This window comes from Hermetia illucens, chromosome 4, assembly GCF_905115235.1.
Source record: "Hermetia illucens chromosome 4, iHerIll2.2.curated.20191125, whole genome shotgun sequence".
NCBI lineage: Eukaryota > Metazoa > Arthropoda > Insecta > Diptera > Stratiomyidae > Hermetia > Hermetia illucens.
The window spans coordinates 164763728-164790472 of record NC_051852.1 but is presented as its reverse complement, the minus strand read 5'-3'; the positions used below and the strand labels follow the sequence as shown (position 1 = coordinate 164790472).

Here is a 26745-nt window from a genome sequence, read left to right as displayed (position 1 = left end):
TTTTTTCACATGTATGAAGGCATCATCGGTGGACTTGTCAGCTTGGAAACCATGCCATGTCAGACAAGCAGACATGAGATGGAATGTTTTCATCCTCAGTCTCACTGCACAGTAATGGCTAAAACACAATGACTGTGTGCGTGCATGCGTGTGACTTGAGAGAGCTGCCAAATGAACTCCATTACACACAATTATATACGACAATCCACAATGACTACGTCTTGCAATGTCGCACGCAGAAAAGTTGAGAAAATCGAACTTTCGCGTTATGACACGGATGATACTTTGTTAACACTTCATTCGCAATTTGGCCGACCTTTCCGTTTTCGACAGTTGGAGTTGCGTAAGAATCGAACCTTGCGACGTGCATGCGTGCTCATTGTGCTTTAGACATATTTCTCTCCAGGGGATCAACACCTACTTTTATATTCCTACTGAACATCGTAACCTTAATAGGTGTGTAGTCATTTATAGTAGATCCATCAAACTTTATCTGTGACTGCACAATCGTCTTTGCTGCTGTAACTTTCGAACGTGTGAATATTCCAGGGATAATTCAAACAGGATAAAACGGAAAGCACAATTAAGATGCGTGCGTAATGCGCGCGAGAGAAGCTCCGATCCGCACGAAGTTTCAGTGTAAAACCAAAATTTCAGGTCAGCAAAATTTCCTCCACGTTGGCAAGGTTCAATGTGACAATCGGATTGATAATTCGCGCGGGATTAGCATATTGAGCTTCTTCACCGCTCTCCAAAGGGAGTAATTCGTGGACGGAAAAGGTGTTAGATTTTCAAGGAAGCACTTCATAGCTTTATAATAATCGTTGGCGCAACAATCTATATTGGATCAGGGTCTTGAAGTTTGTTAAAGCACTTCATTTAAGCCCGTAACGGTACCCTACAGTAACACTGTAGGAGGCAATGCGGTCAGTATTACGCTCGCCCGAGATTATTAGCCTGATTTGACTCAGATACTCATTCGAAGCGGAGTCGACTGGTACCCGACATGCAGGCACGATAACAAATCCCATCCCTCTGCCACCAGTGAGATTTGAACCGCGACCTGCCACTATGACAGCCCAGCACTCTTAAACACTTGAGCCATCCGGACACTGCAAATCTTTATATTTCTCCTTTTTCAATGCTTCTTGTAGCTTCTTATTTTATTTTTGGGTAGAGCGACCTTCCTTGTCTAATGGACGTTTAGCTGTGGCCCCATATGTTGAATGCACTTAGAAGTGCACAGTATGACTTGGTGGGTCCAAACTCTTGACAATTAAGAAATTGTGTGTCCAAACTCTTGACAATTTCTTAATTGTCAACAGTTTGGACACAACCATTGTATAGGCCCTTTTGGTTTCATTGCTTCCTCAACTCTTATCCTCCGATGTAAAAGGGAACGCAAGTTATAACCATGTTATTTTTATGATTTTTAGAAGAGGGGATGAACGGTGACTTGCCGGCCGAAGTAGCTGTAACGTGCAGCTGTGGGTAGGATATCAGGGGGTCCTGTTTCAGAATTTCACGAAGCCAGGTGTCGGTTGCGAAGATAGGTGCACTTTTCTATAAAAGGCCATAGAATTTGTTTTATTGTGACCAGATGTATGAGCTTTTTCTTTGATTGATTCCTCATTTGCGAAGGAGACCCTTCTAATTTGAGTATTCCATTCATCTTCAGTCCAAGATGCGCCGAATCTTGAAGTTGGTGGTAAAGCTGATTTTACGTGTGAAGACAGCGTTTTTAGGTACTCGCACGAGGCGGTTCTTTTCTTTTCTATACTGTTATTTGCTCAGAAGACAAAATGCTGCCCCCTTGCCTCCTCGGTACCTTTTAGCACCCCCTTTCATATACAGCGAGGAATTGAACCTTAGAGAACTATCAAGTATTAGGCCAGTTGCAAACTTATAACCGTCAGAACTTTATTCTCCCAGATGGCTCGACCTATTTTGCACAAGCGCCAGAAATTAGCCCGGAGCGTGTATGGAGGTAGTGTCCGTAGATATCTCTCGCTTTCCCATATGGTAGTTTAGTGGGCAGTGACCAGTGAGGATTCCCGCTATAATCCGGAGGTTCTTCTTAGGGAGGTTTATAAAATTCTTTGTGCGTTTGGGTTCGTATCCCCCAATAAGCTCCTACTGCTCCATACCCGCTGTGCTCGCCCAGTATAGTTCCTATTCTGTGAGCCGAACGTAATCAGCCTCTCAAGGCATTTCCATACCAGGTAAGAGTTCGCCAGATAGGACCTAAGTGTCATGATCGCCGCTTTTCTGCCGTTCAGAATAGCAATGTACTACCCCCTGTAATTCCTTTGTAGATTAAAGGAGGAACATCTGTCTATGGCGTATATTTCTGTCGGGAATATGCTAGTGTGCTTACCCATTTGCTCCATACATATATCCAAAGTAGTATCTTCGGGGAGCAACCACATTTTTCCAGCTGCAGGTCAATGCAAGTCAGCAGAGCCCTTGCAGCTTCCGACAAGTGTTTCCGAGTAATTTTTTATTTAGTGTATTACCCCCTATCGCATGGTGCAGGTTTATCTGGGCTATTTTAGTGCTGGCCATTGGCTCCGTTATTCTTTGGAGTTCTTCTCCACTGTCGCAGTATCCCCCCTCCCTCCTCCAACATGACGCTTTTTTACTCGTCACTATCCACTAGTCACTAAGCTCTAGAATATTTAGGTCTAGATCGTCCAGCCTCTCCTCTTCACTGGGCAGCAGGTCTACTTCTCTTCTTGATCCACTTCTTTCAGCGTGTATAGACTCCAAAATTCCTTCGGTGACCTCGATAGGTTCTTCACCCGATGTCTCTCCTCCGAAGTGTCTTTCTTCGGCTTTTTCTTATGCACGTGCCCAGGTATGTTATCGAATTTATAGTTGAAATGGCAACTTCGACGTTTGATCGCCTCCAGGGTCGGTCATCTACCCCGATCGTGAGGAGTCCACCCTTGCCCTCCACCTTGCTTCTGAAGACTCTCTATAATCGCGTAAGGGGATCCTCATTTTAAGCAATTAAAAGACCTTATAAGATCTTCGCTCTCTATTGCTGGAGCTTTAGGAAGAAACATTGTCACCATGTGTGCTCATGGTATATCATCCCTAGCACGTGTCGACAGTTCTGCTCCTTCCCAATATAGTAATTTAGGGACTGTAGTCCTAAGCCACTCCGCAGTGTCCTCCGTCGGGCAGTACACCAGTATGTGACCTGGTCGAAAGTGTATCTCGGTGAACACAAACTTCGCAGTCCATTCCTTGCAAATCTGCCTGACGACAAGGAAACGTTTTTGGCCGTATGGCTAGTCGAAAACCCTTGATCGTACTAGCAAAGCTAATGGCGGGCTTCCTGATTTCTACCTTCACCCCTGACCTACGCTGGTTTTCTCCCCTCTTGGATTCAGGTTTGGGTTTTTGGGTGCATTTTCCTCGTGTGGGCTAATTTCCGCTGCTCTCCGCATTCTTGGCTGCGATGGCTTAGGTCTGTCCTAAGCCTTCTTTAAGGTCTCTTCTGGTTGCAGGCATCCCTTAGGTAACGCAAGTACCATTTAATACCTGCGCCATTGAGGCGTGTCTTCTTCCTGACGTCTGATATATTGATCTTAGACGTATGCCAAAGTTGACCTTGACTCGGCCACTCATCACCCTAGAAGAGAGACAGCTCACTTTCAGAGAGAGATAGGTTGATCCCAGTGAGCTATATTCCGCGTCAGTCTATCCTGTAGTGCATTGCTTGACCCCAGGTGTTGAGGTTATTCTGGAGCCCAAGTTGTTCCAGATCCTCAGCAGTATTAAGCACTTTTCGGACGACGGCAACTCAGAGAACTCAGATGGTTAACCCCGCACCCTCTCACACATCAATAAGGGAGGAGCAATAATTCCTGATCCACTAGTGCCTGCCTTCGTTAAATATTCTCACCAAATTGGGTAGCCGAGATTTTCGAGCCTCATTTTGTAGAAATAACTTCAAAGTCAAACTAAGATACTCTACCTTTTTGCTTAAATCAACTTTTCGTACTTTATAAATCTGAAAAGCGTTGCAAGTTAGAATTATTAACAATTGCAATCAAAATGAAGCCAGGGCATGACTAGGTGCCGGATATTGGAAGTGCGAATATAATCAAAACAACGCTCGATAACAAACCCGGAAGAGAGTATTCGATACTTCCTATTTCCCGTATTATATCACAATCCAACTAAACAGAATAAAGCCTAGAGTCAAGACAATAGTTGGATATTACAACCCAAGATCACTTCTCACTGCAACGGAACTAGCTCGATTTCTAAAGGACGTAGACGTTACTCACGCGATCTAGTCAGCAATTCACCTCTGAGTCCAAGTGGTTTGCAGTTCCCAATGGCTTGATGTGTTGTCTTGCAGAAAAGCTGCTCAAGTACCCATTCATTAGCAGGTGATATAGTGACCTTATTTCAGGCCAATATCTGAAGTCAGTGTCGCCCAATACCAAAACCCAACCGCGACTTCCCAGCATTGAGTTCCTGGCTCTGAAGAACAGTCATCACCCTTGCTGGCATTACACATGTACCCAACTCTCCATTCCGAATATGACCTTGTCAATTTTTTTGGAGGTTCCAGCAATAACAACGGTGTAAAATACGAAAATAACCACCCAATTGTCTCTGGCGGATTTTTATCACGAATCGCAAATTTACTGCCAATTTTTGAGTGACTATATCCTAAGCGTTCCGTGATTATCTCCAATAAATCAGCGAATAATAGTCGAAAACCAGTTGGAATTCATTACTGCGGTCATGTATAATTTAGATACTAGATGTATCTGACTACAGGCCTCCAGTCCAAGCAGTTCCGACTGAAGCTTTCAAGATGACCAAAACCGACACTGGGGACGGGTTTTACCTATGATCCACGCAGTAATTCGAGGTATCGTGACCAGCGAGTGAGGCTGCGCCACACGATTTTAGATAAATCGGATATTAAGGCGGATGAAAGACGGAAATTGAGATAAACAGGTATGAAGTGTAGTATTATTAGCTATTTTGCATATAGTCATATCGGAATTTTAAGCTGTTTAAGGTTTTTTTTGTGGAAGATCCACTGAGTGTGCTTGTAAGGTGGAACTGGTTTTTTAGAAAAAAAGATAGCTACAAGCTTACGTTTTGGGCGGTATTGACGAAAGATGAAATGATGGTTTGACAAATTAGACTAATATAGATCCATTCACCTATGAAACTCTAAAAATAGAAAAAGATACAAATCTACTATGATAGCCTTAACAGGAAGCAATCAGTTCGATACTGGACTTCAACTGGACTCCTTTCTTCTATTCTTTCTTAATTTTGGTATAACTTCATCATTTTATAGCTGAAATAGCTTTTACATTGTCCCTAGGCTTAAAAATCAACCTAACAACCTTTACCCAAAAGATAGCCACAGACTCCCGGAACCATCAGATACTTTACACCCTATTTACGTAAATCTTATCCCCAAGCAAGATTTCGTGTTCTAATCTCAAGATATTATCTTGAATCAATTATACATACAATGTTTCCCGTGCCATCTATCTCTATTGATTAATCTAATTAGGAGACCTCGATTTTACATGCGAAAGATCCTGGTTTGAAAAGGGGAATCCCCGTTTTTTCGACACAATTCAAATGATTAGTTTTGCGTCATAAATAATCATGAAAGTTACTAGTTCCGTTTAGCTAATTCGTTTCATTTTACGGCAAAAAGATAATTTATTCCAATTATTTATTTAGTCCTTCGTTTGCCTTTTGTCGTAATATAATTTCCATTGGGGAGAAATGATGGCTACAAATATATACCAGATGTATGCATGAGTTTTTACCGGTTTGACTAAAAGATGACGCTAGCGAAAAGTACTGTCCGAACGCGCCAGCGATCTCCACAACATCTAAGAGGGAGGGAAGTCATGCCGATCCATACAAGGGATTATTTCAGACAGAAGACACATGGACTCTTGACATATCTATCGTGTCTCATTTCCACTTCTCGCGTAGCGTACGAAGCCGTCGGCGAATAAAGGTGTCCAAATCAAGCCCCAGTGTTTTAATTTGATGGGAATCGAAGTACCCATTATTATTATTCTGTTAAGGGAAAGTCGCACCGCGTCCTTGAAGAACTATTGTGCCCCTTTTACTGGTTATAGTGTACCTATTGATCATAGTATCTCAAGTAGGCCTGTAACCGTTAGGAACTTTAGTATGTTCTTCACTTCCAGAAGTTTCAGCTTTGCATCTGGTATTATTTGTATTACTTTGCACAAGTGCCGAACATTGTCCCAGGACGTGCATAGAGGTTTCGCCCTCCTCCTCACAAAACCTTCAGGCAGTGTCCGTAGATATCCCTAGCTTCCCTAGGTGATAGCTCAGCCGACAATGAACAGTGAGAATTCCCACTATGATTCGGATGTTCTTTTTGCTGAGGTTTAAGCAATCCTTTGTACGCATGGGTTCGTATCCCCCAATAAGCACCCGGGACTGCTCCATCCCTGGTAGCTCCCTCAACCGTTTCTCTTCGTTTCTTAGATTCATAGCCATGAAACCGTTTCCGATTCCACAGAAGGGTTCTGGCCCGTGTAAAGGCATCCCTGCTCCCTTCTTGGCTAGTTCATCCGCTGCCTCATTGCCTTCCAACCCAGCATGGCCTGGAACCCAAAGTATCCAGACCTTGTTGGACGAGCCGAGTGTATTCAGTCTCTCAAGGCATTCTCATACCAGTTTAGAGTTCACCTGGTTGGACCTAAATGCCTTGATCGCTGCTTGGCTATCGGTGAGATTAACTATGTTCTGCCCCCTGTAGTTCCTTTGCAGATTAAAGGAGGCACATTTGTCTATGGCGTAAATTTCCGCCTGGAATATGCTAGTGTACCTGCCCATTGGCTCAAAGTACATTTTCCTTGGACCAATGACACCGGCACCCGCTCCCTCTGCTGTGAGGGATCCGTCAGTGTACCAAGTAATCAGTTGCTGGTTTAAGCCGTATGTCGCAGCCACGCTCTCCCAGTTTGCCTTGTTACTCTAACGTGTTTCAAACTTCTTATCGAAGTGAAACCTCGTTGTCATGTTGTCCCTCGGTATCAGTAATTCGGGATACCGCCTAGAAAGGATATCAATCTTCCTTCGATTTAGGCAGCTCACCGCCTCACTCATACTACCGGCCAGCCTGAATATTGATCTCCTTGCCTGCATCTGTATGTGCAGATGGAGAGGGGTTAATCCGAGAAGAACCTCCAGGGATGCCGTTGGGCATGTCCTCATTGCCCCACTGATACACACGCAAGCCAGCCTTTGGAGCTTGTGTAATTCCCTGGCTTGTATGCTGAGTTGGGTTCTTTCTGCCCAGATTACCGCTCCATAGGTAATCATTGGCCTTACTATTGCAGTATATATCCAAAGTAGTATGTTCGGGCTGCAACCCCATTTTTTTCCTGCTATGGGTCTGCAAGTCATCAGAGCCCTCGTGGCTTTCCGACAAGTGTTTCCGACATGTGTCTTCCAGAGTAATTTTTGGTCTAGCGTGATTCCCAAATATTTGACCTCTGTTTCTCGTTTCACCTCCATATCATGTAATGTTATGGCTTTAGGTGATCCAGCTTACGCCTCCTAGTGAATGGTACTATGGTGGTTTTGGTTGGGTTGATCCGCAGTCCCACCTTCCTGCACCTTCCTGTTTATGATAATAGAATTTGTACCTGTTTGTACCTCTATTTGTCTGCTTTCTAGCATTTTGCCAATCCAGAGTGCCAGGGTGTTTCCCACTCCCATGCGGCTCAGGGCATCCTGTATCTCTGTGTGCGGTGTGTTGTCGAATGCTCCTTCGATATCCAAAAACGCGCACGGTGCAATTTCTTTTGTTTCTATGGCGTCCCGTAGTACCTCTGTCAGCTGATACAGAGCAGTTTCAGTTGACCGTCCTGCCCGGTAAGCGTGTTGACAGTGATGTAGGTGATTACGCTTTAGAATATAGTTCTCTATGACCTTCTCCACCGTTTTGAGTACGAACGATGTTAGGCAGATTGGTCTGAACGATTTAGGGTGAAAAGGATCCTTTTTACCCGCTTTCGGAATAAAGACCACTTTTGCCCGTCTCCATGCACTTGGTATGTAACCCAGTGCTATGCTCCCCCTTACCACCCTCAGAAGAGACTCTAAGATAATTCCTAGGCCTCTCCTGGATAATCCAAGTACCCATAGTGGTGACCCCGATAGTTCCGTTTTTTTTTCGCGCACCCAACGCGGGCAGTAGAACATCGCACATCGCACGTCGCATCGTGGTGACAATCAGACGGTGCGTCAGCGAGTTCACGACATCCAGCAGCAACGGAGTATCGATCCACGTTTTCCGACACCGGAAACCTGCATTTTATTGTCATCATAAAACGCAAGCTACGTTTTTTTTTAATTTCTGAGCGTCATGCCTGACGATCCACATTCCCCCGAGCCCACACACGAGGCCGGCGCAAGTGAAACATCGCAGTCCCAATTGGCGGCCATATTGAAAACGCCTATTACACCAACACGCGACAGTCCCGATCTTCAGCCGTATTATCCGCCCGATTATGTCGACTCCGTCCAGGTGAAAATAGTTGCATCTTGGCGGCCACCAAAATTGTGGTTTAGTCACATCGAATCACAATTTGCTAGTAGCCGAATTGAGTCCAACTGCGCCAAATTCCACTCGGTCCTCGCCGCGCTTGACATGTCCGTTCTCGACGAGATAACGGACACCATCGAGAATCCGTCAAAAGACAATAAATACGCTGAGCTAAAAGCAAGCTAATAAATCGTTTCGCGGAATCCCCGAAAGACGCTTTGGCAAAGGCGTTATCCAATCTAGAGTTGGGCGATTCTAGGCCAACACAATTACTACGGCGCATGCGATACCTTGTCGGTAAACATCTAGGCCAAGATACACTTCGCATGTTTTGGCTTAAAAAATTACCCACCCGTGTCCGGGAGATATTAAGCGTTACGGCACACGTCGATGTTGAAGCCCAGGCTAAAATTGCGGACAAGATTCTCCGCGAGAAGGAGGACCTGCCGTACATCGCAGCGATCACGCGGGGCGGTAACGCATCCGAACTTGAGGACCCCAGGGACACCATCATCGTCAACGGCGCAACAACCGTTATTCGGTCTAGGGCTGACTTAATAAGGAACTCCAGACATCCCGGTTTTGCACCGAGCTAACCCATCCCTAAAAGCTGTCTGGCGTCATGACCTACGCCATCGTTCCATCTCAGGCAGAGTCTGCCTCGTCTTCTGCTTGTCTATGTTTTTTTCGCTCCACTTTCTCCGGGGACAAGAGCGCTATCACAATCTCGAGCAGAATATGCGGTAGGTCACTTGCGGTGGTCGCCCTCTCATCTTCTTCATAACCACCCTGTACTCTGTTTCCCAGGGGCTTTGGCCTGCCTCTGCGCAAAGTTCCTTGAACTATTCTCCTTTGCTGGTCCTTGTAGCCTGCTTATGCCTACCTCGAAGGTTCACATATACTTGCCGAAACTGCTTTTCTAAGGCGTCATGGAAGTCCTCCTTGTTCGTGATTGCATCAATGCCCTTACATTGTATCACAATCTCTTACTTTCTGGTCCGTACTTGTCCCTCTTCCCCTAAGGACTTCTCCACCTTACCGAGGAAATTTTCATCCGTTTTGCTCCAAGACTTCTTCAGCTCCAGCATCAATTTCCTTTTTGGGAGCATCTGATTGGGCTGACGCTTTCTCCAAGGTCCATCAGCTCTGGATCAGATTTGACCTTCGTGAGGATATCGACATAACTTATATCATCCTTTTTCGAGATGACAATCAATTCGAGCCGTAATCTTTTTTACGTGTCCAATTTTTGTTTCCTCCAACCTTGGTCGATGCTTCCTTGGTTCCTTTTTGGGGCTTTACTGTCTTTGGGTCGATTGGAGCCGACGTCGCTGTTTCGATGATTTTGATCACTTTCCAGCCTTTTTTCTTTTTCGTGTCCTGCGAGGATCCAAAAGAATCGTTCGCGTCCCCTCTACTCTTCTTTTCAAGCTTACAGCGGTTTGAATTTTGAGGGGGTTGTCACTTGTGTTGCCTGAGTGACGCTTGATTTCTTCGAGGCTCCCCGTAGGGCAAACGATGATTTGTCCGTCTGCTTGGTTTTCCCACTGGGCACTTTCGGATTTATTAGCTTTCCGAGAACTTCCTTAATTTCCTACCTTCACCAACGTTAACTTCGTGGTGATCGCAGGATCGTCAAATCAAACATTAATTCTGCGGCTTCTCCGGATCAGGTGCAGTCACCCCACTATGGGCTAATGAATGGTCAGTTTGTGAAGCACTTTTCCGTATTTTTGGAATAGGCCTTCTCGGGAATGACGTACTCCTTTAAATGCCTCTTTCTCCAGGCTACTTGTAGTATTCAATGCTACTGTGGCCAAGCAATCCACCACGGAAGCATTGCAGCCATGGGACATCGACGGCTGGAAGCCTGATTGACCACTCCCAAAAGCCGGCGGTACTGGGGTTCCGAGTCTCTGCATCGTAAGTTTCTCTCTCCTTTCTTCTTCTATATTGCTTTCTTGGTCTGAGTGTCCTTCCCATAGCCATTTTTGTCCAGGGGTAGGTGTTTTTCTCCCACCTACCCGACCTGCGCATAAACATACCCATGCACGCTCACCTCCAAATGAGTACAAACTCCTACGCATCCGCTGAGTAATGCATTATAACTCCAACTTAATCTCGAGATCAGGGACTGGAAAAAGACTTCGAGATCCACGAAGGGTACACCAAAAAAGTCAGCGATATCAGCAGAGGCGGAGCAGTCTATTAGGCCGGTAAAGAGTTTGAAGAGGGTGTAAAGATCGAGGAAGATTCTACATTGTTGAAGGTAAGGGAGACAAAAGGTACGGAAGCATTATGGAGGGTTGGACCGAAAAGAAACCAATACAGGAACGTAGTTTGAGACCTGACATTTTCGAAGCACGGTTGGTGATATCGAAGTAGTGGCTGTCAAAATGGGGTTTTTCGTTGAAGGCGAGAATAGAGTTGAGATAAGACAAAGAGCAACCATCAAGAGAGTAGAGAGGGGTGGGAGAGCGAGAACACACCGAGTCGCATTTGCTGACATTAAGAGCCAACTTTTTAACTGTGCACCAATGGACCAAAGTATCCAGATTCTCCTGCAGGGAAGCACAGTCCATTGGGGACGAAACAGCGGAAAACAGCTAGACGTCATCGGCGTATAACAAATAAGGACAAGTAAGGATAGAGGGGAGGTAGTTAATAAAGAATAAAAGTAAAAGAGGTCCTAGAATGGATCCTTCTGCCACCCAAGAGGAAGGGGAAAAGGACTAGAAGTGCAACCATCAAAAGAAGCGTTTCCTTTGATGATTGTACTTCTTCTTCACTTCTTCTTCAAGATCGGATGGAGAGGTGGGAGGCAAGCCATGTAATAAGTGATGGAGGAATGTTGAGAGAGGCTAGTTTGGACAATAGATTCTCGTGATTAACGGAATCGAAGGCCTTAGAAAAGTCCGTGTAAATGATGTGGACTTCCTGCCGAGAGTTGAGGGATTTGGCCACAAAGTTGGTGAAGATTGGTAACAGTGGACCGACGTTTTATGAAGCCGTGCTCCTCCTTAGCGATAAGGTAGCAATGTCGGTGGTTAACCAGTCATTGACATACCACTCGAGGATCTTGGAAGAGGATGAGAGGAGCAGAGCAAGAGTATGGCTACCGCCTTTGTGAATGGGAAAAATAAGGGCTTCTTTCCACTGACTGGGAAAATGAGACTCTTATTGAAAATAATGCAGAGCGGAAGGAAAATGAACTTAGAGGTTTTAATCAAAAAGAGTTTAGGAAGATCATCGGGGCCGGGTCCGACATCGGCATCAAGGTTGTCGATGAGGTACTCCACCAAAGAGGGAGTAAAGAGGGAAATGGCTGAATATGCGGAGGAAGCTGTACTCAGAAGGGGGAGAGAGGAAGAAGAGGAAGAGGGAGTTATGCACCGAGGAGAAGTAACTGCAAAGTAAATCACAGTATAGCTGAGGAGTGGAGTGGAGCAGAGAATTTGATGAAAGTGGGAAGGAACTGGGAGGCATTTCAGGCGTTACGGATGTGAGACCAGAAATACTTCAAGTTACCACGCGCCAATTCGACTATCCAAATAATCCTTCTTAAACTTACCTATCAGCGATGTAACTGAAGTTCGCAGAGCGCTGAAATGGTCAAAGTCTGCACGGCTTCCGATAGATAAAAACTTTCTCTTCGCAGTTTGCTTCAAACGAAGTTTTTTATAGATTTCGGTGGTGAACCATCGGGGGTAGGAGTTCAGGAATTTGGGAGGGGATGGAATGTAATTAGGATGGAGGTCAGACAAAATGGAATAAAAGGAGAGGAAGGTTGGTCGCAGGTTAATCGTGAGAGAATGGGAGCCCAGTTGATTGACGCCACGGCTAAATTCAAACCCTAAACGTTACCCTTACGAAAGTTGAGTTTAGAGGGCTTGTGCATAGTATGGGAGTTGAAGCGTGACAGTTGTACCTGAAACTCAAGAGCTGGATGATGGGCATCAGGAGCAACATAGGAAAGAGCAAGAGAAAATTGAGAAAAGAGCCGCTCTAGCATGTTGGAGAGGACTGGATCGAGAGTGCGATTTAGATGATTTGTGGTATGGTTGAACTGAAGAGCAGCACAGGTGTTCATGAAAGTGAGAGACGGATGAGAGGGACAAATTGGAAATTGTGGTGGGCCGGGAATGTTAGGCCAGGACAGCAAATGGAGGTTAAAGTCACCACAGGCAATGAAGGGAAGAGAGAGGAAAGTTACAGTACGGACTTCTGAAAAACTGTCAAAGAATTCATCGTGCAGATAAGATGGGCTGAGGCAAGGGATGTATAGTATACAATAAAAGGACCGACGTTAGGAGGGAAATCACGTAAGGTGATACAATCATTGGGCGTAGTAGATGACGAAAAGATGGATTCGGGTCGCAAGGGGGACTTAACCGCGATCAAGGCACCTCCACCAGCTGACTTGTCTGAAGCTACTCGGCCTTTGTCGGGGCGAAAGGTAGAGACCTTCACGAGGAGCTCAGAGCTGAAAATCCTATCATCTAACGTCGGTACAGTGATGCAGATTAGATGGTGTTGGAAAGCCAGAAAGTTTGAAACACGACAGCTTGGTACATAGGCCTCTCACATTTTGATAAAAAAGACTTAAGCTGCTTGACAAGTTGTTTATGTTAGCCGGAAAAGGCAGGCGGCCGTCACGGAAGTTTGTTCTTAATGGAACAAATCGACACTCACATGTCTTTATAAAAGAAATACATAAAACCTTTCATACCTGAAGCGTCCAGCAGGGCAATTCCTGCGAGCCAGACTTTTCTTAAGAATTTGAAATAGAAAAATTTTACTAGTTTTGAGGCAGGCATCATTTTTACCCTGGGATCGGTCTATATCAGCTTACAAAAACTATTTCGCTCGAAACGTCTCACCATAAGGTCAAAGCTCTTACTGTACAAGACTATGACCTTGCCAGTCCTCATGTATTCCTCGGAGGCTTGGGTTCTTAGCGAAAAAAAAACTGTGAATTCTTGGCCGCGTTCCAGAGAATAATCCTCCGAAGAATTTTTTTTTGCCCCCTACATGAGGATGAACGATTCAGTAGCCTACATAACGACGAAATCTATGAGCGATACCATGACTGTCTGGTAGTGGATAAAATTCGGCTCAACAGGTTGCGGTGGCCGGGTCACTTACTCCGTATGGATGAGGATGATCCAGCCCCGAGAGTTTATAAGGGCAATATCTATGGTAGAAAAAGAAGACGAGGTAGAACCTGCCTGAGATGGAGCGTGGCGTAGGTCAGGACGCCAGACAGCTTTTAGGGATATCGATTTGGTGGACCTCGGTGCAAAACCGGGATGTCTGGAGTTCCTTATTAAGGCAGGCCTAGACTGGATACCGGTTGTTTCGCCGTTGATGATGATGATGCATACACATGTGGAAGATCTAGCCATAATAATTATCGTCAATTTAGCGGAGAGTGTATGAGACCGTTTGAGTGTAACTTTGGAGGTAATTCACAGTTGGTGCCTTCGTAACGGTTTCACGATGAACGTTATTGAGACTGGGCTATTTATGTTCACCAGGGACATTAGGTGGGGCAACAATACGCTACCCGCTTCTCAGGGGCAGAAATCCAGCTGTGCCAACAATCAAGTATTTAGGAGTACATTTCGACTGCAATCTAACGTGGAAGCACCGTGTCCAGGAACATTATCCTGCAGATTGCCCTGACACTGTAGGACTATGATCGGTAAGACCCCGGGGGTTTCACCACAATGGATCTATTGGATGTATATAACATAATAAAATCCATTTTGATATATGCATGCATCGTTTGGCAGCAGGGACTGAACTTGACAGTAGGAAGGTTGCCTGAGCATTACTACAACAGTGAGTGCACTCGAAGCTATCCGAAATCTAGACCCTAATCATTTGGTGAAAGGAAAAGCAGCTAACGACGCATATTGGCTCGATTCCGATCCCATTCGTGCGTGGAAAGACGGTCAATCATACGGTCATAGGTACATCTGGATCTGATGCTGACCGACCATATGGTTTCCAGATTAGCCTTTGAAACGACATACTCCGTCGTTATCACCTAAAGTGGAGAATGGCCGACAAATAGTTACGAGTGTTTTGGAATTACAGACTAATCATCGTCACCGACGAGTCAGCCATGGAACTATCCCGACCTTTTGGAAGATGGTAACCATATCTTAGGTGAAGATAGGGAGGCCATTTTATTGACAGCACAAGAATATTTGCCATAAAAATGATGAGGTTGCATCATTCGAATCTGTTCCGACAGTTGGGCAGTATTATCACCACTAAATAGAAACAATATATCAAGCCAGCTGGTGTTGAATTGCCCCAGTTGTTTGTTTTGTTGGAACTTGGTCGAAGGAACGCAATATTCCTTATTTGGGTGGGAGGGCACTCGAATATCACCGACAGACTGACCTGCCAAAGGTCTGGGTCCGCAACGGTAGGATCGGTAGGATATCCGGCCATCCACTGTCGAGTCTACTCTGAAAGTTGAAATTCCAAGGGTCAGTGTTTTCTCGAGGGCTTGGAGTGGAGAAATTTTACTAGTTACAGGGAAGATATCAGTTTTACCCTGGGATTGGTTTTTCCTCCACACGACCCAGTCTTACATATTAAATACCAGGTGTACTCCTAATTAATTTCCATTTTTTTCTGTGAATAAAACACATAATTCCAAGGGAACCGTAACAGTTATTTTATTCGAAATATTTTCCATCGCTTTCTACACATTTTTCCCACCTTTCTGGTAATTTGTGAATACCACGCCACCAAGACAATCCACTTTTCGTCGCCCGTAACAATACGATGGAGAAAAGACTTTCTTTTGTCCCGTTAAAGCAGCATTTCACACGTCACTTTACGGACCTCCATTTGCCTCTCTGTCAGTTCATGCGGTACCCACTTTCCACACTTCTGAATTTTTTCCATGGCTCGCAGACGTTTCGAAATTGTTGAACTCCCAACGTATCTGCAAGCTGTCGTTGTGTTTGTGTGTTGTCTTCATCCAATAATGCTTGCAATTCGGCGTCATCAAACGATTTTCGCTTACCAGAGCGTGCGGCATCGTTCAGGTTAGAATCTCCATTTTTGAATTGTCAAAACCACATTTCACATGTTCAAAGTATTAATGCACGATCGCCATAAACTTCCACAAGTGCACAGTGGCTCTCGGACCCTTTTTTTTCCTTGATTGAACATGAAAAGCTATGCATGACGCATATGCTAGAAATTCGGTACCTACACCGACATATTTGACGCCCGATAAAAACTTGCTGGAGGAACTTTTTGGGGAAACGTCTACGCAATTTAGACACGCGACAATAACTAAACAAAATGACAGGTATGTGCGACCAACAGCGACACAAAACATAGAACGTTATCTATTGAAAAGAACCAGAAAGGAAGGAAGGAGTACACCTGGTACATACTATATCCACCACAAGATTATTCCTGTTTGCGGTAAACTATTGGAAAAGCTTGGTTTTTTTTCAATCTGCATGAACACGTATCCATAAAAACACATTCTGTTAAGGATAATTGAAAAAAAATATAAACTTGACTCGATAAGGTGATTGAAAATACGAGACTCATCCAGTCACCGAGGTTAAGCGTTGCTCAAGAAGCTAGTGTTTGGGTGGGGGACCAAATGACGTAAAGTAGTTCTTTCAACTTCTGGGATGTTTATGGTGGAGGAGATAAATCAAAAGCACTTATTTCTTTTCGAATTACAACCATGGTACTCCCCATTTCGTCTCAATGGCTTATTGTAGTACAGTACGCCAATTCAAATCCCCAAAGTAAACACTAAAACACTAGAAATCCGTTAGCTTGTGTTCAACAGATTATACTCTAGCACTTTTTGCGTAGATGCACATCTTCGTTTTTAAGAGGTCAGGGCTTCACCCCCCATATATCGTCTAGTGTTGGCGTTTTCTTCCATTACCTTACTCTTACTCAAGACTAACACTTAAAGCATTTCATTTTAGTGCGAATTTGTTTCAATAAAATAACCGTATATTGACTGGCTATTACTATTGCTTAAGTGTTGCTTCAGCCTGTGGGCAAAAACCAGAATAAATTTATCTCTACCTCCAGCACCATTCGAAAACTATTAAAATTCAATCACGCTCTGAATTTTTGCTCCTAAGTCTGTTGCTAGATTGAAATGCCAAATCTGAACCCATCCAACAATCCGTTTGATTCCATCTGAGCGCTACTTTCATTCAATAAAAAACCAATCGCAGGCAATTATTCTTTCACTGCCAGACACAAAGAGGACAATAGGCACCACTTATTATGCATTTTCTTGCTACTTTCTGCAGTGTGGTGACATTGAAACTGACTATTTTGGGCACAATTGTCTCCCGTGTTACAACCAAAAAAGAAACATATAAAAGATTCATAAAAATCGTCATATCTTTCAGATAAATCGGACGAGGCTGAAGAGTTTATCTTTTTACTCGGTAGAGAAAAAGCGGGTCGCAGTTTATGTAAGTACCGTCGTCGCGTACAGGTGGGATTCATGTTGAATTAAGTAAGAGAAGAGCCATTATCGCTCCATTACCAGATTGTAGATTTTGCATAGTTGTGTACATATTGCAGATACTGTAGACATTTCAGATACGTGCATCCATGGCATTGTGTGGGATTCCGTTGCATCAGGTCGATTTTACCGAGCGAATACCACTCTCAGCCCACTGGGTCACAGTAGTCTGGTCTCGGATTCCAGAGCAACGTCTCCTCCTGCACTCCTTTCCTTCTGTCTCCTCATTACCAGTAATTTACATTCCTTTTAATCAAGTTCTTTATATTCTATTCATGTCATAGTAAACAGCACGTTTCTACCTCTTAATACCACATTCTTACATACGTAAAACCACTATCCGCATTTCACGTTCGCGTCTCTGATGTTTTCAGATTTTCTCTTCTGTGTATCTTTTTGCTTGCATCTGACTCGACTAGAACTCCTTAGAACTCTTCCATTACTATAACATTGTGCTTACTCAGATGGGAATCATGGAAACTCCATTGTATCTATTCATAAAGCAAAAATCTAGTCCCATATTATTCCTAGATTAATTCAAGCCGGCCTTGGGCCAACTAGCATTGAACTATTGCGTTCTACCGAGAAAGAGTTGGTTAAACAATTGGAAAAATATCAAACGTACAAAGACCAACACGGAAGATACTATTGGGCATTCGAAAAAACGGAAAATAATTAATTAAGCAATATTTACAGAGGTGTTCAGGTGTAATCAAGCCCATCATCTTTTTTTCTATCTAATTTGTAAATTATTCGCCGATTATACTCGTATGTACATTTTAGATTCTTTTGATGAATATCATAGATAAATGGCGCTTGAAGGAGGAAGCCTTGCTGGAAGAGTGATTGATTGCAACACGATTTATCTGAAAGCTGCATATTCCGCCCGTAATACACGAGATGCAAACGAGTCGCTGCATACAATGTTATCTCAATTATTTCTAAATAAATCATTATTGATAGGTTTGAAGGCTGATATTAGTGCCGGTTGTTCCAGTAGCTTGCTTTAGTCATATAAGGAAAGTAGAAAGATATTACCTTAGGCGTTTTCATTGTAATGAGGGAACGAAGGGGTAGATATTTCCTATAATAAGCTCCCCGCCTTATATTCACTAACGGCGAGAATCATTTCTATGGTACAATCTAACAAGACTCTCAAAGACCCTTTTCGAAAAACATTGCATTTTATAAATTATCAACATTTTAAATTTCAACCAAATTCAAACAGACTGAAAAGCCGACGCCATATTGTGTAATGTCACAAATCGCGTCAAGAAACTTGAGTAGATTGCCAAATGGCAGTTGCTCATTAAAACGTCAAAATCTCAAAGCTAATTTCGCGGATGAAATTCGAATAAGGACGGTGAAATATTGTTTCGTGCCTTTCTGCACAAATGGGTCCGTAAAAACCCGCGCTTAACCGTCTCAAAAGAAAGCATTCGTAAGAAGTGGATCGCCATCGTCCGAATAAATTCAGTTTCTTTGTGACTACAAATTTTGAGGATCATTTCAATGAGAGTTAACATTTTTTTTAAATTTAGACTCCAATCTTAATTGTTAATATATGACTGCGTTAGAATTTTGTATCATTATTATTCAAATTCAAATCAAGTTACAAAAGAAGAGATACGCAGAATATTCAACCGGCGCTAGGTTCGAATCCCGCTCAGGGCAAAACCCTGTTGTGTGAAACAAAACCTTATTAAATTCGGTTCAATGTCTGTCTGTCTGTCTTTTTTTTCCGGCGTTGGAAGGACTTCTACTCACTAAAACCACCTCCTTCTCATTCCACTCTCCCCACGGAACGTATTGTATTGCGTTGCGGGGCTAAAGTAAAGTATTGCGTTGCGGGGCTGGACCAGCTTTTAACTGCGGCTCATTATGGTTCCCTCCCCCTTTCTTGTTTCCGGCGTAGTTCTTCCTGCCTAAGTTGTTGGTTAATAGCTTGCATTTCCTTTACAACCTGGTTCCAAGCATCCGTTGACTCCAACATGAACTCCACAATATTTTCTGGTGTTAAACCCCTGTATGCAACCGCTTCCATTCTTGTCCGGTGCGCGGTAAACCTGGGGCAATCAAAATGACATGTTTCGCATTCTCAGCCACGTTACCACATCTTGGGCAGCAAGGTAACTCGCCATGACCAAATCGATGTAAATATGCATGTCAGCAAAGAGGTGAAAAACGGACTAATGGAGCTGGAGAAACTCCTGGGCAGAATTTCATATTATAGGTGGACATGCAGTAAGAGCGTTACAAGTGCCAAAAGGATCGCAGACAGCCCATTGCAGAGCGAACTGGGGAGAAAACGAAAGCAGGAGGGGGTATCTGTAGGAGACTTCCCTCAGGTACTCTCCAGCGCTCAAAAGAAGAAGGCGAAGAGGGACAGTGAAGCCCATGGTGTTTTACGTAGGCACCTGTCGTGAGACTTAATCCTACGGTCCTCTTCAGACACGGATTGATTTTGTGACCACAATCAGAGCCCCGCTGAGACAAGCAGCAACGGTACCAGTCTATACCAAGTGCATGGCTTAGCATCCATACTGGTGGATGCAAGAATTACCTAAATCTCTACCGAACTAAGGAGTACGGCACCCGTGTTGATACGCAACACCACGTCGAGGCCCGAAGGTCTCTTCTCGCTTGAGCATAACCACAACCACCATGAAACTCCCACTATTGGGGCCAACCGAAAATAACCGAGCTGTCCTCACATACAACAGGAGTTCACCCGAAGTATGTGAGTCCAGGGGCTTTCCCGGTTCCCATGGTACCAGTATACCCCTGGTAAGGTTTCGTGACCAATTTGCCACTTTAGATGAGTCCCCGTGCAGACTCGGGTCTGATCGCCCTGATTAGGCCTTTGGAATATTCGCCTACTGAATCACGGCCAGCAAACCAAAGTGATTACAGCGTCTCCCGGTGCCACCACTATGGAGGTTCTCCTCGGCCACTTGGTTTTGGTTAGGGGGGGCCGCCCCATCTTCGTCGCCGCCACCTCTGAGCACCGGCGAAGAGGGACAAGAGACAACAACAAGCCGCGTCATCAGAAAACCTCTGCTTAAAATTAAAGCGGACATGAAGGACGCAGCACCAAAAGAAAAGGTGGCCTCCGGTTATTAAGCTGCCAGAAGGGAAGGCTTTTGCGGAAGTCCTCCGTGAAATCCGTTACAAAATCAAACCCGAAGCTAGGAGAACAAAAGTGCCTTCTATTCGTGAAACGAAGGATGGTGGAATCCTAATCGAACTAGGCCCGAGGACAACAAATAAAGTTACATTCTATGAAGCACTCATGGGGCTTCTGGGAGAGAAAGCTTTGGTTTCTTGTCTGGAATCCACGTATTCTCTGGAAATCCGAGACCTTGACTGCCTCACAGAAGAGAACGAGGTGTAAGAAACCATCAAACGCGAATGCCCGGAGGTAACCAACATCCGGATTGGTATCACCTCTACGAACTCCCGAGGCCAAAAACTCGCTGTGGTAAAAGTTGTCGAGCAATACGCGAAGACGCTTCTAAACAGCGGGAAAATCAGAATCTGTTGAATAGTGTGTAGGATACGAATCCGGGCCGCCCCAACCAAATGTTCCAGATGTTTGGATTATGGGCACAGGTTTGCAACCTGTCGGGGACCTGACAGAAGGGCAACATGTCGTAAATACGGTCAGTCAGCACCCTCCTTAGGGTTCTTTCCCAAGGCTGAGGGGCAGCTTTGTCTAAATTCGGTGTTCAGGGATAACGTTTTTCAGTGTCTATCTTACGCCGAATGAGAGGATGGCGAACTTTCGGCGCAGGCTTGATGCTTTGGAGGACCCTATCTTAGCCACGGATGGGCGGACTCTGATCGGGGGTGACGTCAAAGCCAAGGCACTAGAATGGGGCATGCCTCACTCAGACTCCAGAGGAAAACGAATTCTCGGAATAGCGGCAAGAACAAGATTGGTAGTTCGAAACGCCGGATCCACCCCAACGTTTCGACGCCAGAGCTGCGAGGGAAGCGGACGTAACTGGTGTCTCTGGTGGATGAGTAGCGAGTTCTGGAAGACTTCTTGGCGGGCAACCACCAATACGTTGCCTTCGAAGTGGTTGAGACAAACTCTCGGTGTATGGCGCTCTTTCTGGGCGTTGTGAAAGTGAACACGGGGAGGTTTGCCGAAACTCTTTGAACAGATGGGCCGCGTTGGAGGGTGTCTCCTGGGGGAGGTGAAGCAGCAGCTGACACTGTCGTAAATTCAGTTATGAACCTGATAACGGCGGCTTACGGAGCCTCTATGCCCAGGAGGGCATCGAGACGTGCAAACCTTGTATATATTGGTGGACGGTGGCTCCGCTGCTTAACATAACGTTTAAGCGACCGGGAGCAAGCATGTAGCAGCCAGCCAAACGGGGACTCCGCAGCGCAATAAACAGTAGCAAAGCTTGTTGCTGGCTGGATCTGGTCGACGAATTGAGTGAGGACCCGTGGGGACTCGGCTACAAACTGGTAACCCGAAAAATGGGGGCTTTGCGGAAACCCTGTTCATTTAAGGCTGAGCAGATGGACGGCTCTATTCCCTGCGCACCCCATATGGGATGATGACGTCGGCGCGGAAAACTGTCCACTTTTCTATATAAGAGAGTTAGAACAGCCAATCCTCTCTATGAAAACCAAGAAAGCGCCAGGACCCGATTGTATTCCTGCACATTCAACGCCGGCCTGAAAGAGGGCATTTTCCCTTCTCGTTGAAAGGTGGCGAGGCTTGCGCTGATCAGCAAAGGGAAAGGCGACCCTGAGTTGCCGTCTGCTTACCGCCCACTTTGAATGCTTGACACTGCCAGAAAAAATACTCGAAAAGCTCATCAGAAGTAGACTTGCTGAAGCGATACGCGCTGCCGGAAATTTATCTCCATGGCAGTTTGGTTTTAAAGCGGGGTGATCGACAATTGATGCTGTCATGTGAGTCGTGGATGCCGTTCGACGAGTGGAGGCACATAGCCACCTAACTCGGCGCGTGGTGCTCCTCGTAACGCTTGACGCCAGAAACGCCTTTAATTCCATAAGATGGGAAGACGTTCTAGGCACACTAGACAACACTTTCCACATGTCAAACTATCTCCTACGGATATTGAAAGACTACCTGAGGAACCACTCCCTGCGCTATGAAACGCTTGAGGGTCAGAGGAGGATGGAGGTCACGTCGGGGGTAGCACAGAGATCCATCCAAGGCCGGAATTCTGGAACGCTACCTATGACAGTCTACTTAAACTCGGCATACCAGAAGAGTCGCGCCTGGTCGGCTACGCAGATGATGTCGCGGCGTTTGTTGCTGGACGCGCTGTCGAACAAGCGCAAAGCAGACTCGGCATATTGATGCGACGGGTAAGCGGATGGATGACCGCTTAGGTTTCAACCTTGCACTGGAGAAAACGGAAGTAGTCATCCTGACTAAAAACAGAATTCCGAGCCTGCATCCCATATCGTTCGGCGAGTCGATAGCGGTAAAGTACCTCGGGCTGACTCTTGACTGAAAGATAAGCTTTCTTGAGCAAATCATAGCAACAGCAAACAAGGCGGCAGTTAGAGTTTCGGCGTTAAATAGGCTAATAGCAAATATTAGGGGCCCTATGTCTAGCAAGCGACATCTCCTGATGAATTCAACGTAGTCTGTCCTGCTCTACGGTGCAAGTACAGAGACGCGGAGCTTTACGGGTGGTGTCTCTGTACCGCATTGTCCCGGAACCGGACGTGATCGCGGGGGTGATCCCCGTTACCTTTCTTGCTAAGGAGCGTCAGGCCATATACAAGGGCAAGTGAGAAGAGCCAATACGAGTAGTAACTCTCTTGGCAAAATGAAACTAGAAGCAGATGGACTACGCGGGTCATTGGCATCTAAGGTGCGTGGCTGGATCGGAAACATGGTGAGACCGACTACTTCCTTACCCAGTTCTTAATTGGGCATGGAAGTTTTCAGTCTTACCTGTACAAGATTGGAAAGGCATGATCTCCGGATTGTGTGCTTTGCAATGGAGTTGTGGACGACGCCCACCACACTTTTTTTCTTGTGGAAGGTGGGATGGAGTTCGTCAGCAGTTCGATTCAAACACAGGGGATCTCTCTCAAACAACATTGTCGTGGAGATGCTGAGGTGTGCTGACAGGTGGAGCCGTGTTGCCCATTACGTTCGGGTTCTTCTCGTTGCAAAGAAGACAGAGCTCGACCGGTGGAGGAGCCGGATGGCAGGAGGTTCCTCGAACTGACAGCTCCCTTTCTCCTTTCTCATCCCGTTGGTGAAATGAATTCCCTTATTTGAAGGCTCCGCAAGGCCCGGGCGTTCGGGGACTGCCCCAAAGTAATGTGCAAACGGTTCCAGGCTAGCTCTCTGACGATGGGGAGGTGTTCAGTTGGTAGTCGGACAACGTACCGTTGTATGCGGTATTTCCAACGACCCGTTTCTGACTCGTCTCTTCTCTTTTGCCACTTTTCAATAGATTCCCACCGCGCCAGCTGCCGTGGAAATACGCTAGACTCTCCCCCATTCACCAAGATGTCTACGGAGAGCATCTCTGCTAGTACATAAGTTGGTTCTCCTGATGTTGTCCAATACGCACTGCGTACCCAGAGTGCACCTAGCCGATACACCATTAGAAAATTTTCTAAAGTTTTTGTTATCCAGAACAATTGACCAAACTGGAGCTGCGTAGAGTATCACGGAGCTGACTACCCTAGAAAACAGAAAATGTCGACTTCGTCTTGATCCACCCATGTTCGGGAGTATCCTCGAGATCGTTGCAGCCTTGGAAGACGCTTTAGTTGCGGCGCTCTTGATATGTTTTTTGAAGTTGAGCCTTCTGTCAATCATTACTCCCAAGTGTTTGAACGATAGTTGGGAGTAAATTGTTTGTTCGCCAACTTTGATTTTCACAGTTGTGGTCTTTCTTCTCTTGCTAATGAGAACCACTTCTCTTGCTAATGAGAACCACTTCTCTTTTATGTTCAGCAAGTGAAAGTCCAGAGTTTTCTCAACCAGGAATTGATCTCCCATATCGCTACATTTGCATAGATCTCGATCTCGTCTTGGTGCTTTGCAACCACTGTTATTCCGATATCATCGGCGAAGCCAATAATTGTCACTCAAATAGTTTGCCAATGACCAGACATATCGGTTTATATGAGGAGGGATCACCCAATGGTTTACCTACCTTCGGAATGAGTATGAGTTTTTGTAGCTTCCATTGCTCGGTGAATTCTCCTTTCCTAAGGCATACCGTGAAAACTTAGGCAAACTTACCTAGAACTGACCTGACACCTACTTTCAGGGCAATATTAGCGACTCCATCCGGTCCTGGAGTCTTTTTTCCAGTCAATCTTTTCGCTGCGTCTACCAGGTACCACTACCGAAACTTCGTCAGGATTTAAATGTACTGCAGGAAGACTTGTACAGTTCACACAGTCCTGGGAACAGTGTGTTCAGCAACAACTCTGCCCAAGTAATCAGTGGGGTGCGCTTCCCTTTTAGTGATGACATCACCGGGTCAGAGTCAGCTTCAATGCACATCTGTTTGAAATGTTCGGATTTGCTCTTCGTGATAGCTACTTGCGCTGGGAGCGTCTCCTAGCTTTGAGGCATTTTTTCCGGCATTTCTCAATTTCTGAATTCCACCAGAAATTAGGATTTCGTCTTTGGAAAGCGTTATGCTGAGGCAACGAGGCATCGCATGCCCGCTGCAATTTTTCCACGACTTTTTCTTGTGCGCTTCCCGGTAGCAATGTATCTTCCAGAAGTACCTCCTTGAACATTTCTTGGTTACTCAGCTCATCGGTAGCCATTCAGGCTTCATAATATTCCTTTGCGAGGTTTGAAAGATGATAGCCTGACGATCGCTGTGTTTGTACTCTGACACGCTGACACGCCACTGCAAGTCTCTGATTAGAGCACCACTGACGGAGGTGAGGTCTACCACCGATTGAAATTCTCCCCTCCGAAATGTGTTGGCTCCCCCAGAGTTGGCAAGTACCACGTTCAAGCGCGAGAATGTCTCCAGCAAATTTCGTCCTCTTACGTTGGGTTCTCTGCTACCCCATTCTTCTGCCCATGCGTTGAAGTCGCTGTCTATTACTTTGTGATTGTAGTGACTTGCGTTGAAGGATAGTTTCTCCAGTAATGACATGAATTCCTCTAATATGAGGCTCAGTACTGCGAAACAGCTATAGATGTATATCCCTCCTATCTTGGCACGTGTGAACCCGTCCTATGGATATTTTTCGCATCTTCTATAGGTTGACTTCCGTAGCTCCATATCGCCGCCTTACTGTTTGCTATCCATACTCCGCTATGCAGATTCTCATATTATTCGGATACAATAACAACGTCGACGTTGTTTGCCAACACGCTTTGGGAAAGTAGGTCTTAGGCCGCTCGACAGTGGTTCAGATTGAGTTGCATAAACTTCATTTGATCTTATTGATTTACGCCTTTCTGAACACAGGGCATTTACTGCTTCTTCCAATGTAGGCGCTGACGCTATTTTTTGCTTCGACGCTGAATCCGCGCTTGGGCATTCCGTTGCAGTCCTTTGCAAGCTTTCGCTATGTGACCAAACTGCCAGCACTTATAACATTTATGCACTGGGCTTTGTTCCCGTAACCGACAGACCACCCATCCAATACGTACTTTGCCCACTACAATTGTCTTTTTCGCTGCTTCGATAGGAAGACTGATCGACACTATCTGGGTGCCACCGTACGCCTTCCCAAGTCGTAGCTCATTAGACTCATCATTTCATAGGAAGGGATCTGGGGTCTATAGGGGACCTGACATGCGCGAGCGCCGCTTTAGCCAATAGAATTGCTTGGCAAGCCAGTGAGGATAATACTCACAATGACCACCAGGCAACCTGCATGGAAATCAAGGGCGATTCAAGCTCGATTAAGAACTCTTATAGAATGCATGTTGGATTTGCCAGGTAGACGGCGAAAGGTTTTGAGATTCACACATTCTCTACCACTGTTCCACTGCTCCCCAGTAGGCAATCCAACTACTGGTGAAACAACGAAATTCCAACTTTGCAAGCCACATATTTTCGGGCAAGATGGCTTTATCAGAAGTTTAGGGAAAGGCCCGGTAGAAGAGTAAACACACAGGCAACTGCGCAACCTCTTAAAAAATACCATTTGGACGAGCATCAAACTGTATCAAACAGTAGTTCGACCACACCAATATAGACCCCCCCCCCCCCTTAGGGTGGTAATGAGAGGTTTGGATGCCACAGAGATTTAAAGCTGACAATGAGGGTTAGGCCCTACTTTTTCTCTAACTCCTTCGATGCAAACTAAAATTGGTGTTGCTCCCCAAACCAAATAAACCACCGGGAAATCCAGCATCATGTCGCCAGATTTGCCTCTTTTGGTGCAATAGGGGAAATAATGAAGAGAGTCATCTACAACAAAGTGCTTCTCATCGCTAAAAGCGGCAACAGCTTGTAGGTGCCCCAGGGTGTATTTCAGCGCACCCAGGACGCCGCGTTGCATTTAACTCCGCCAACTGGAATCAAATTATAGAGACGTTGGCTGGTATAGATGTCCTTGGATATTTGACGAGTTTGGTCGAGAGCTATCTCTCAGGAAGGATTAC

The 26745-nt window shown here is 45.4% G+C and overlaps 1 protein-coding gene across 1 annotated transcript in view; it reads left to right on the top strand.

The window, feature by feature from the left end:
* LOC119655215 (flocculation protein FLO11-like) overlaps window positions 1-26745 on the top strand; it is a 47513-nt gene that overhangs the window by 4770 nt on the left and 15998 nt on the right. The window contains exon 2 of the mRNA XM_038060991.1: window positions 17017-17082. Within this exon, the coding sequence (XP_037916919.1) occupies window positions 17017-17082 (66 nt within the window). The remainder of the gene's footprint in view (window positions 1-17016; window positions 17083-26745) is intronic.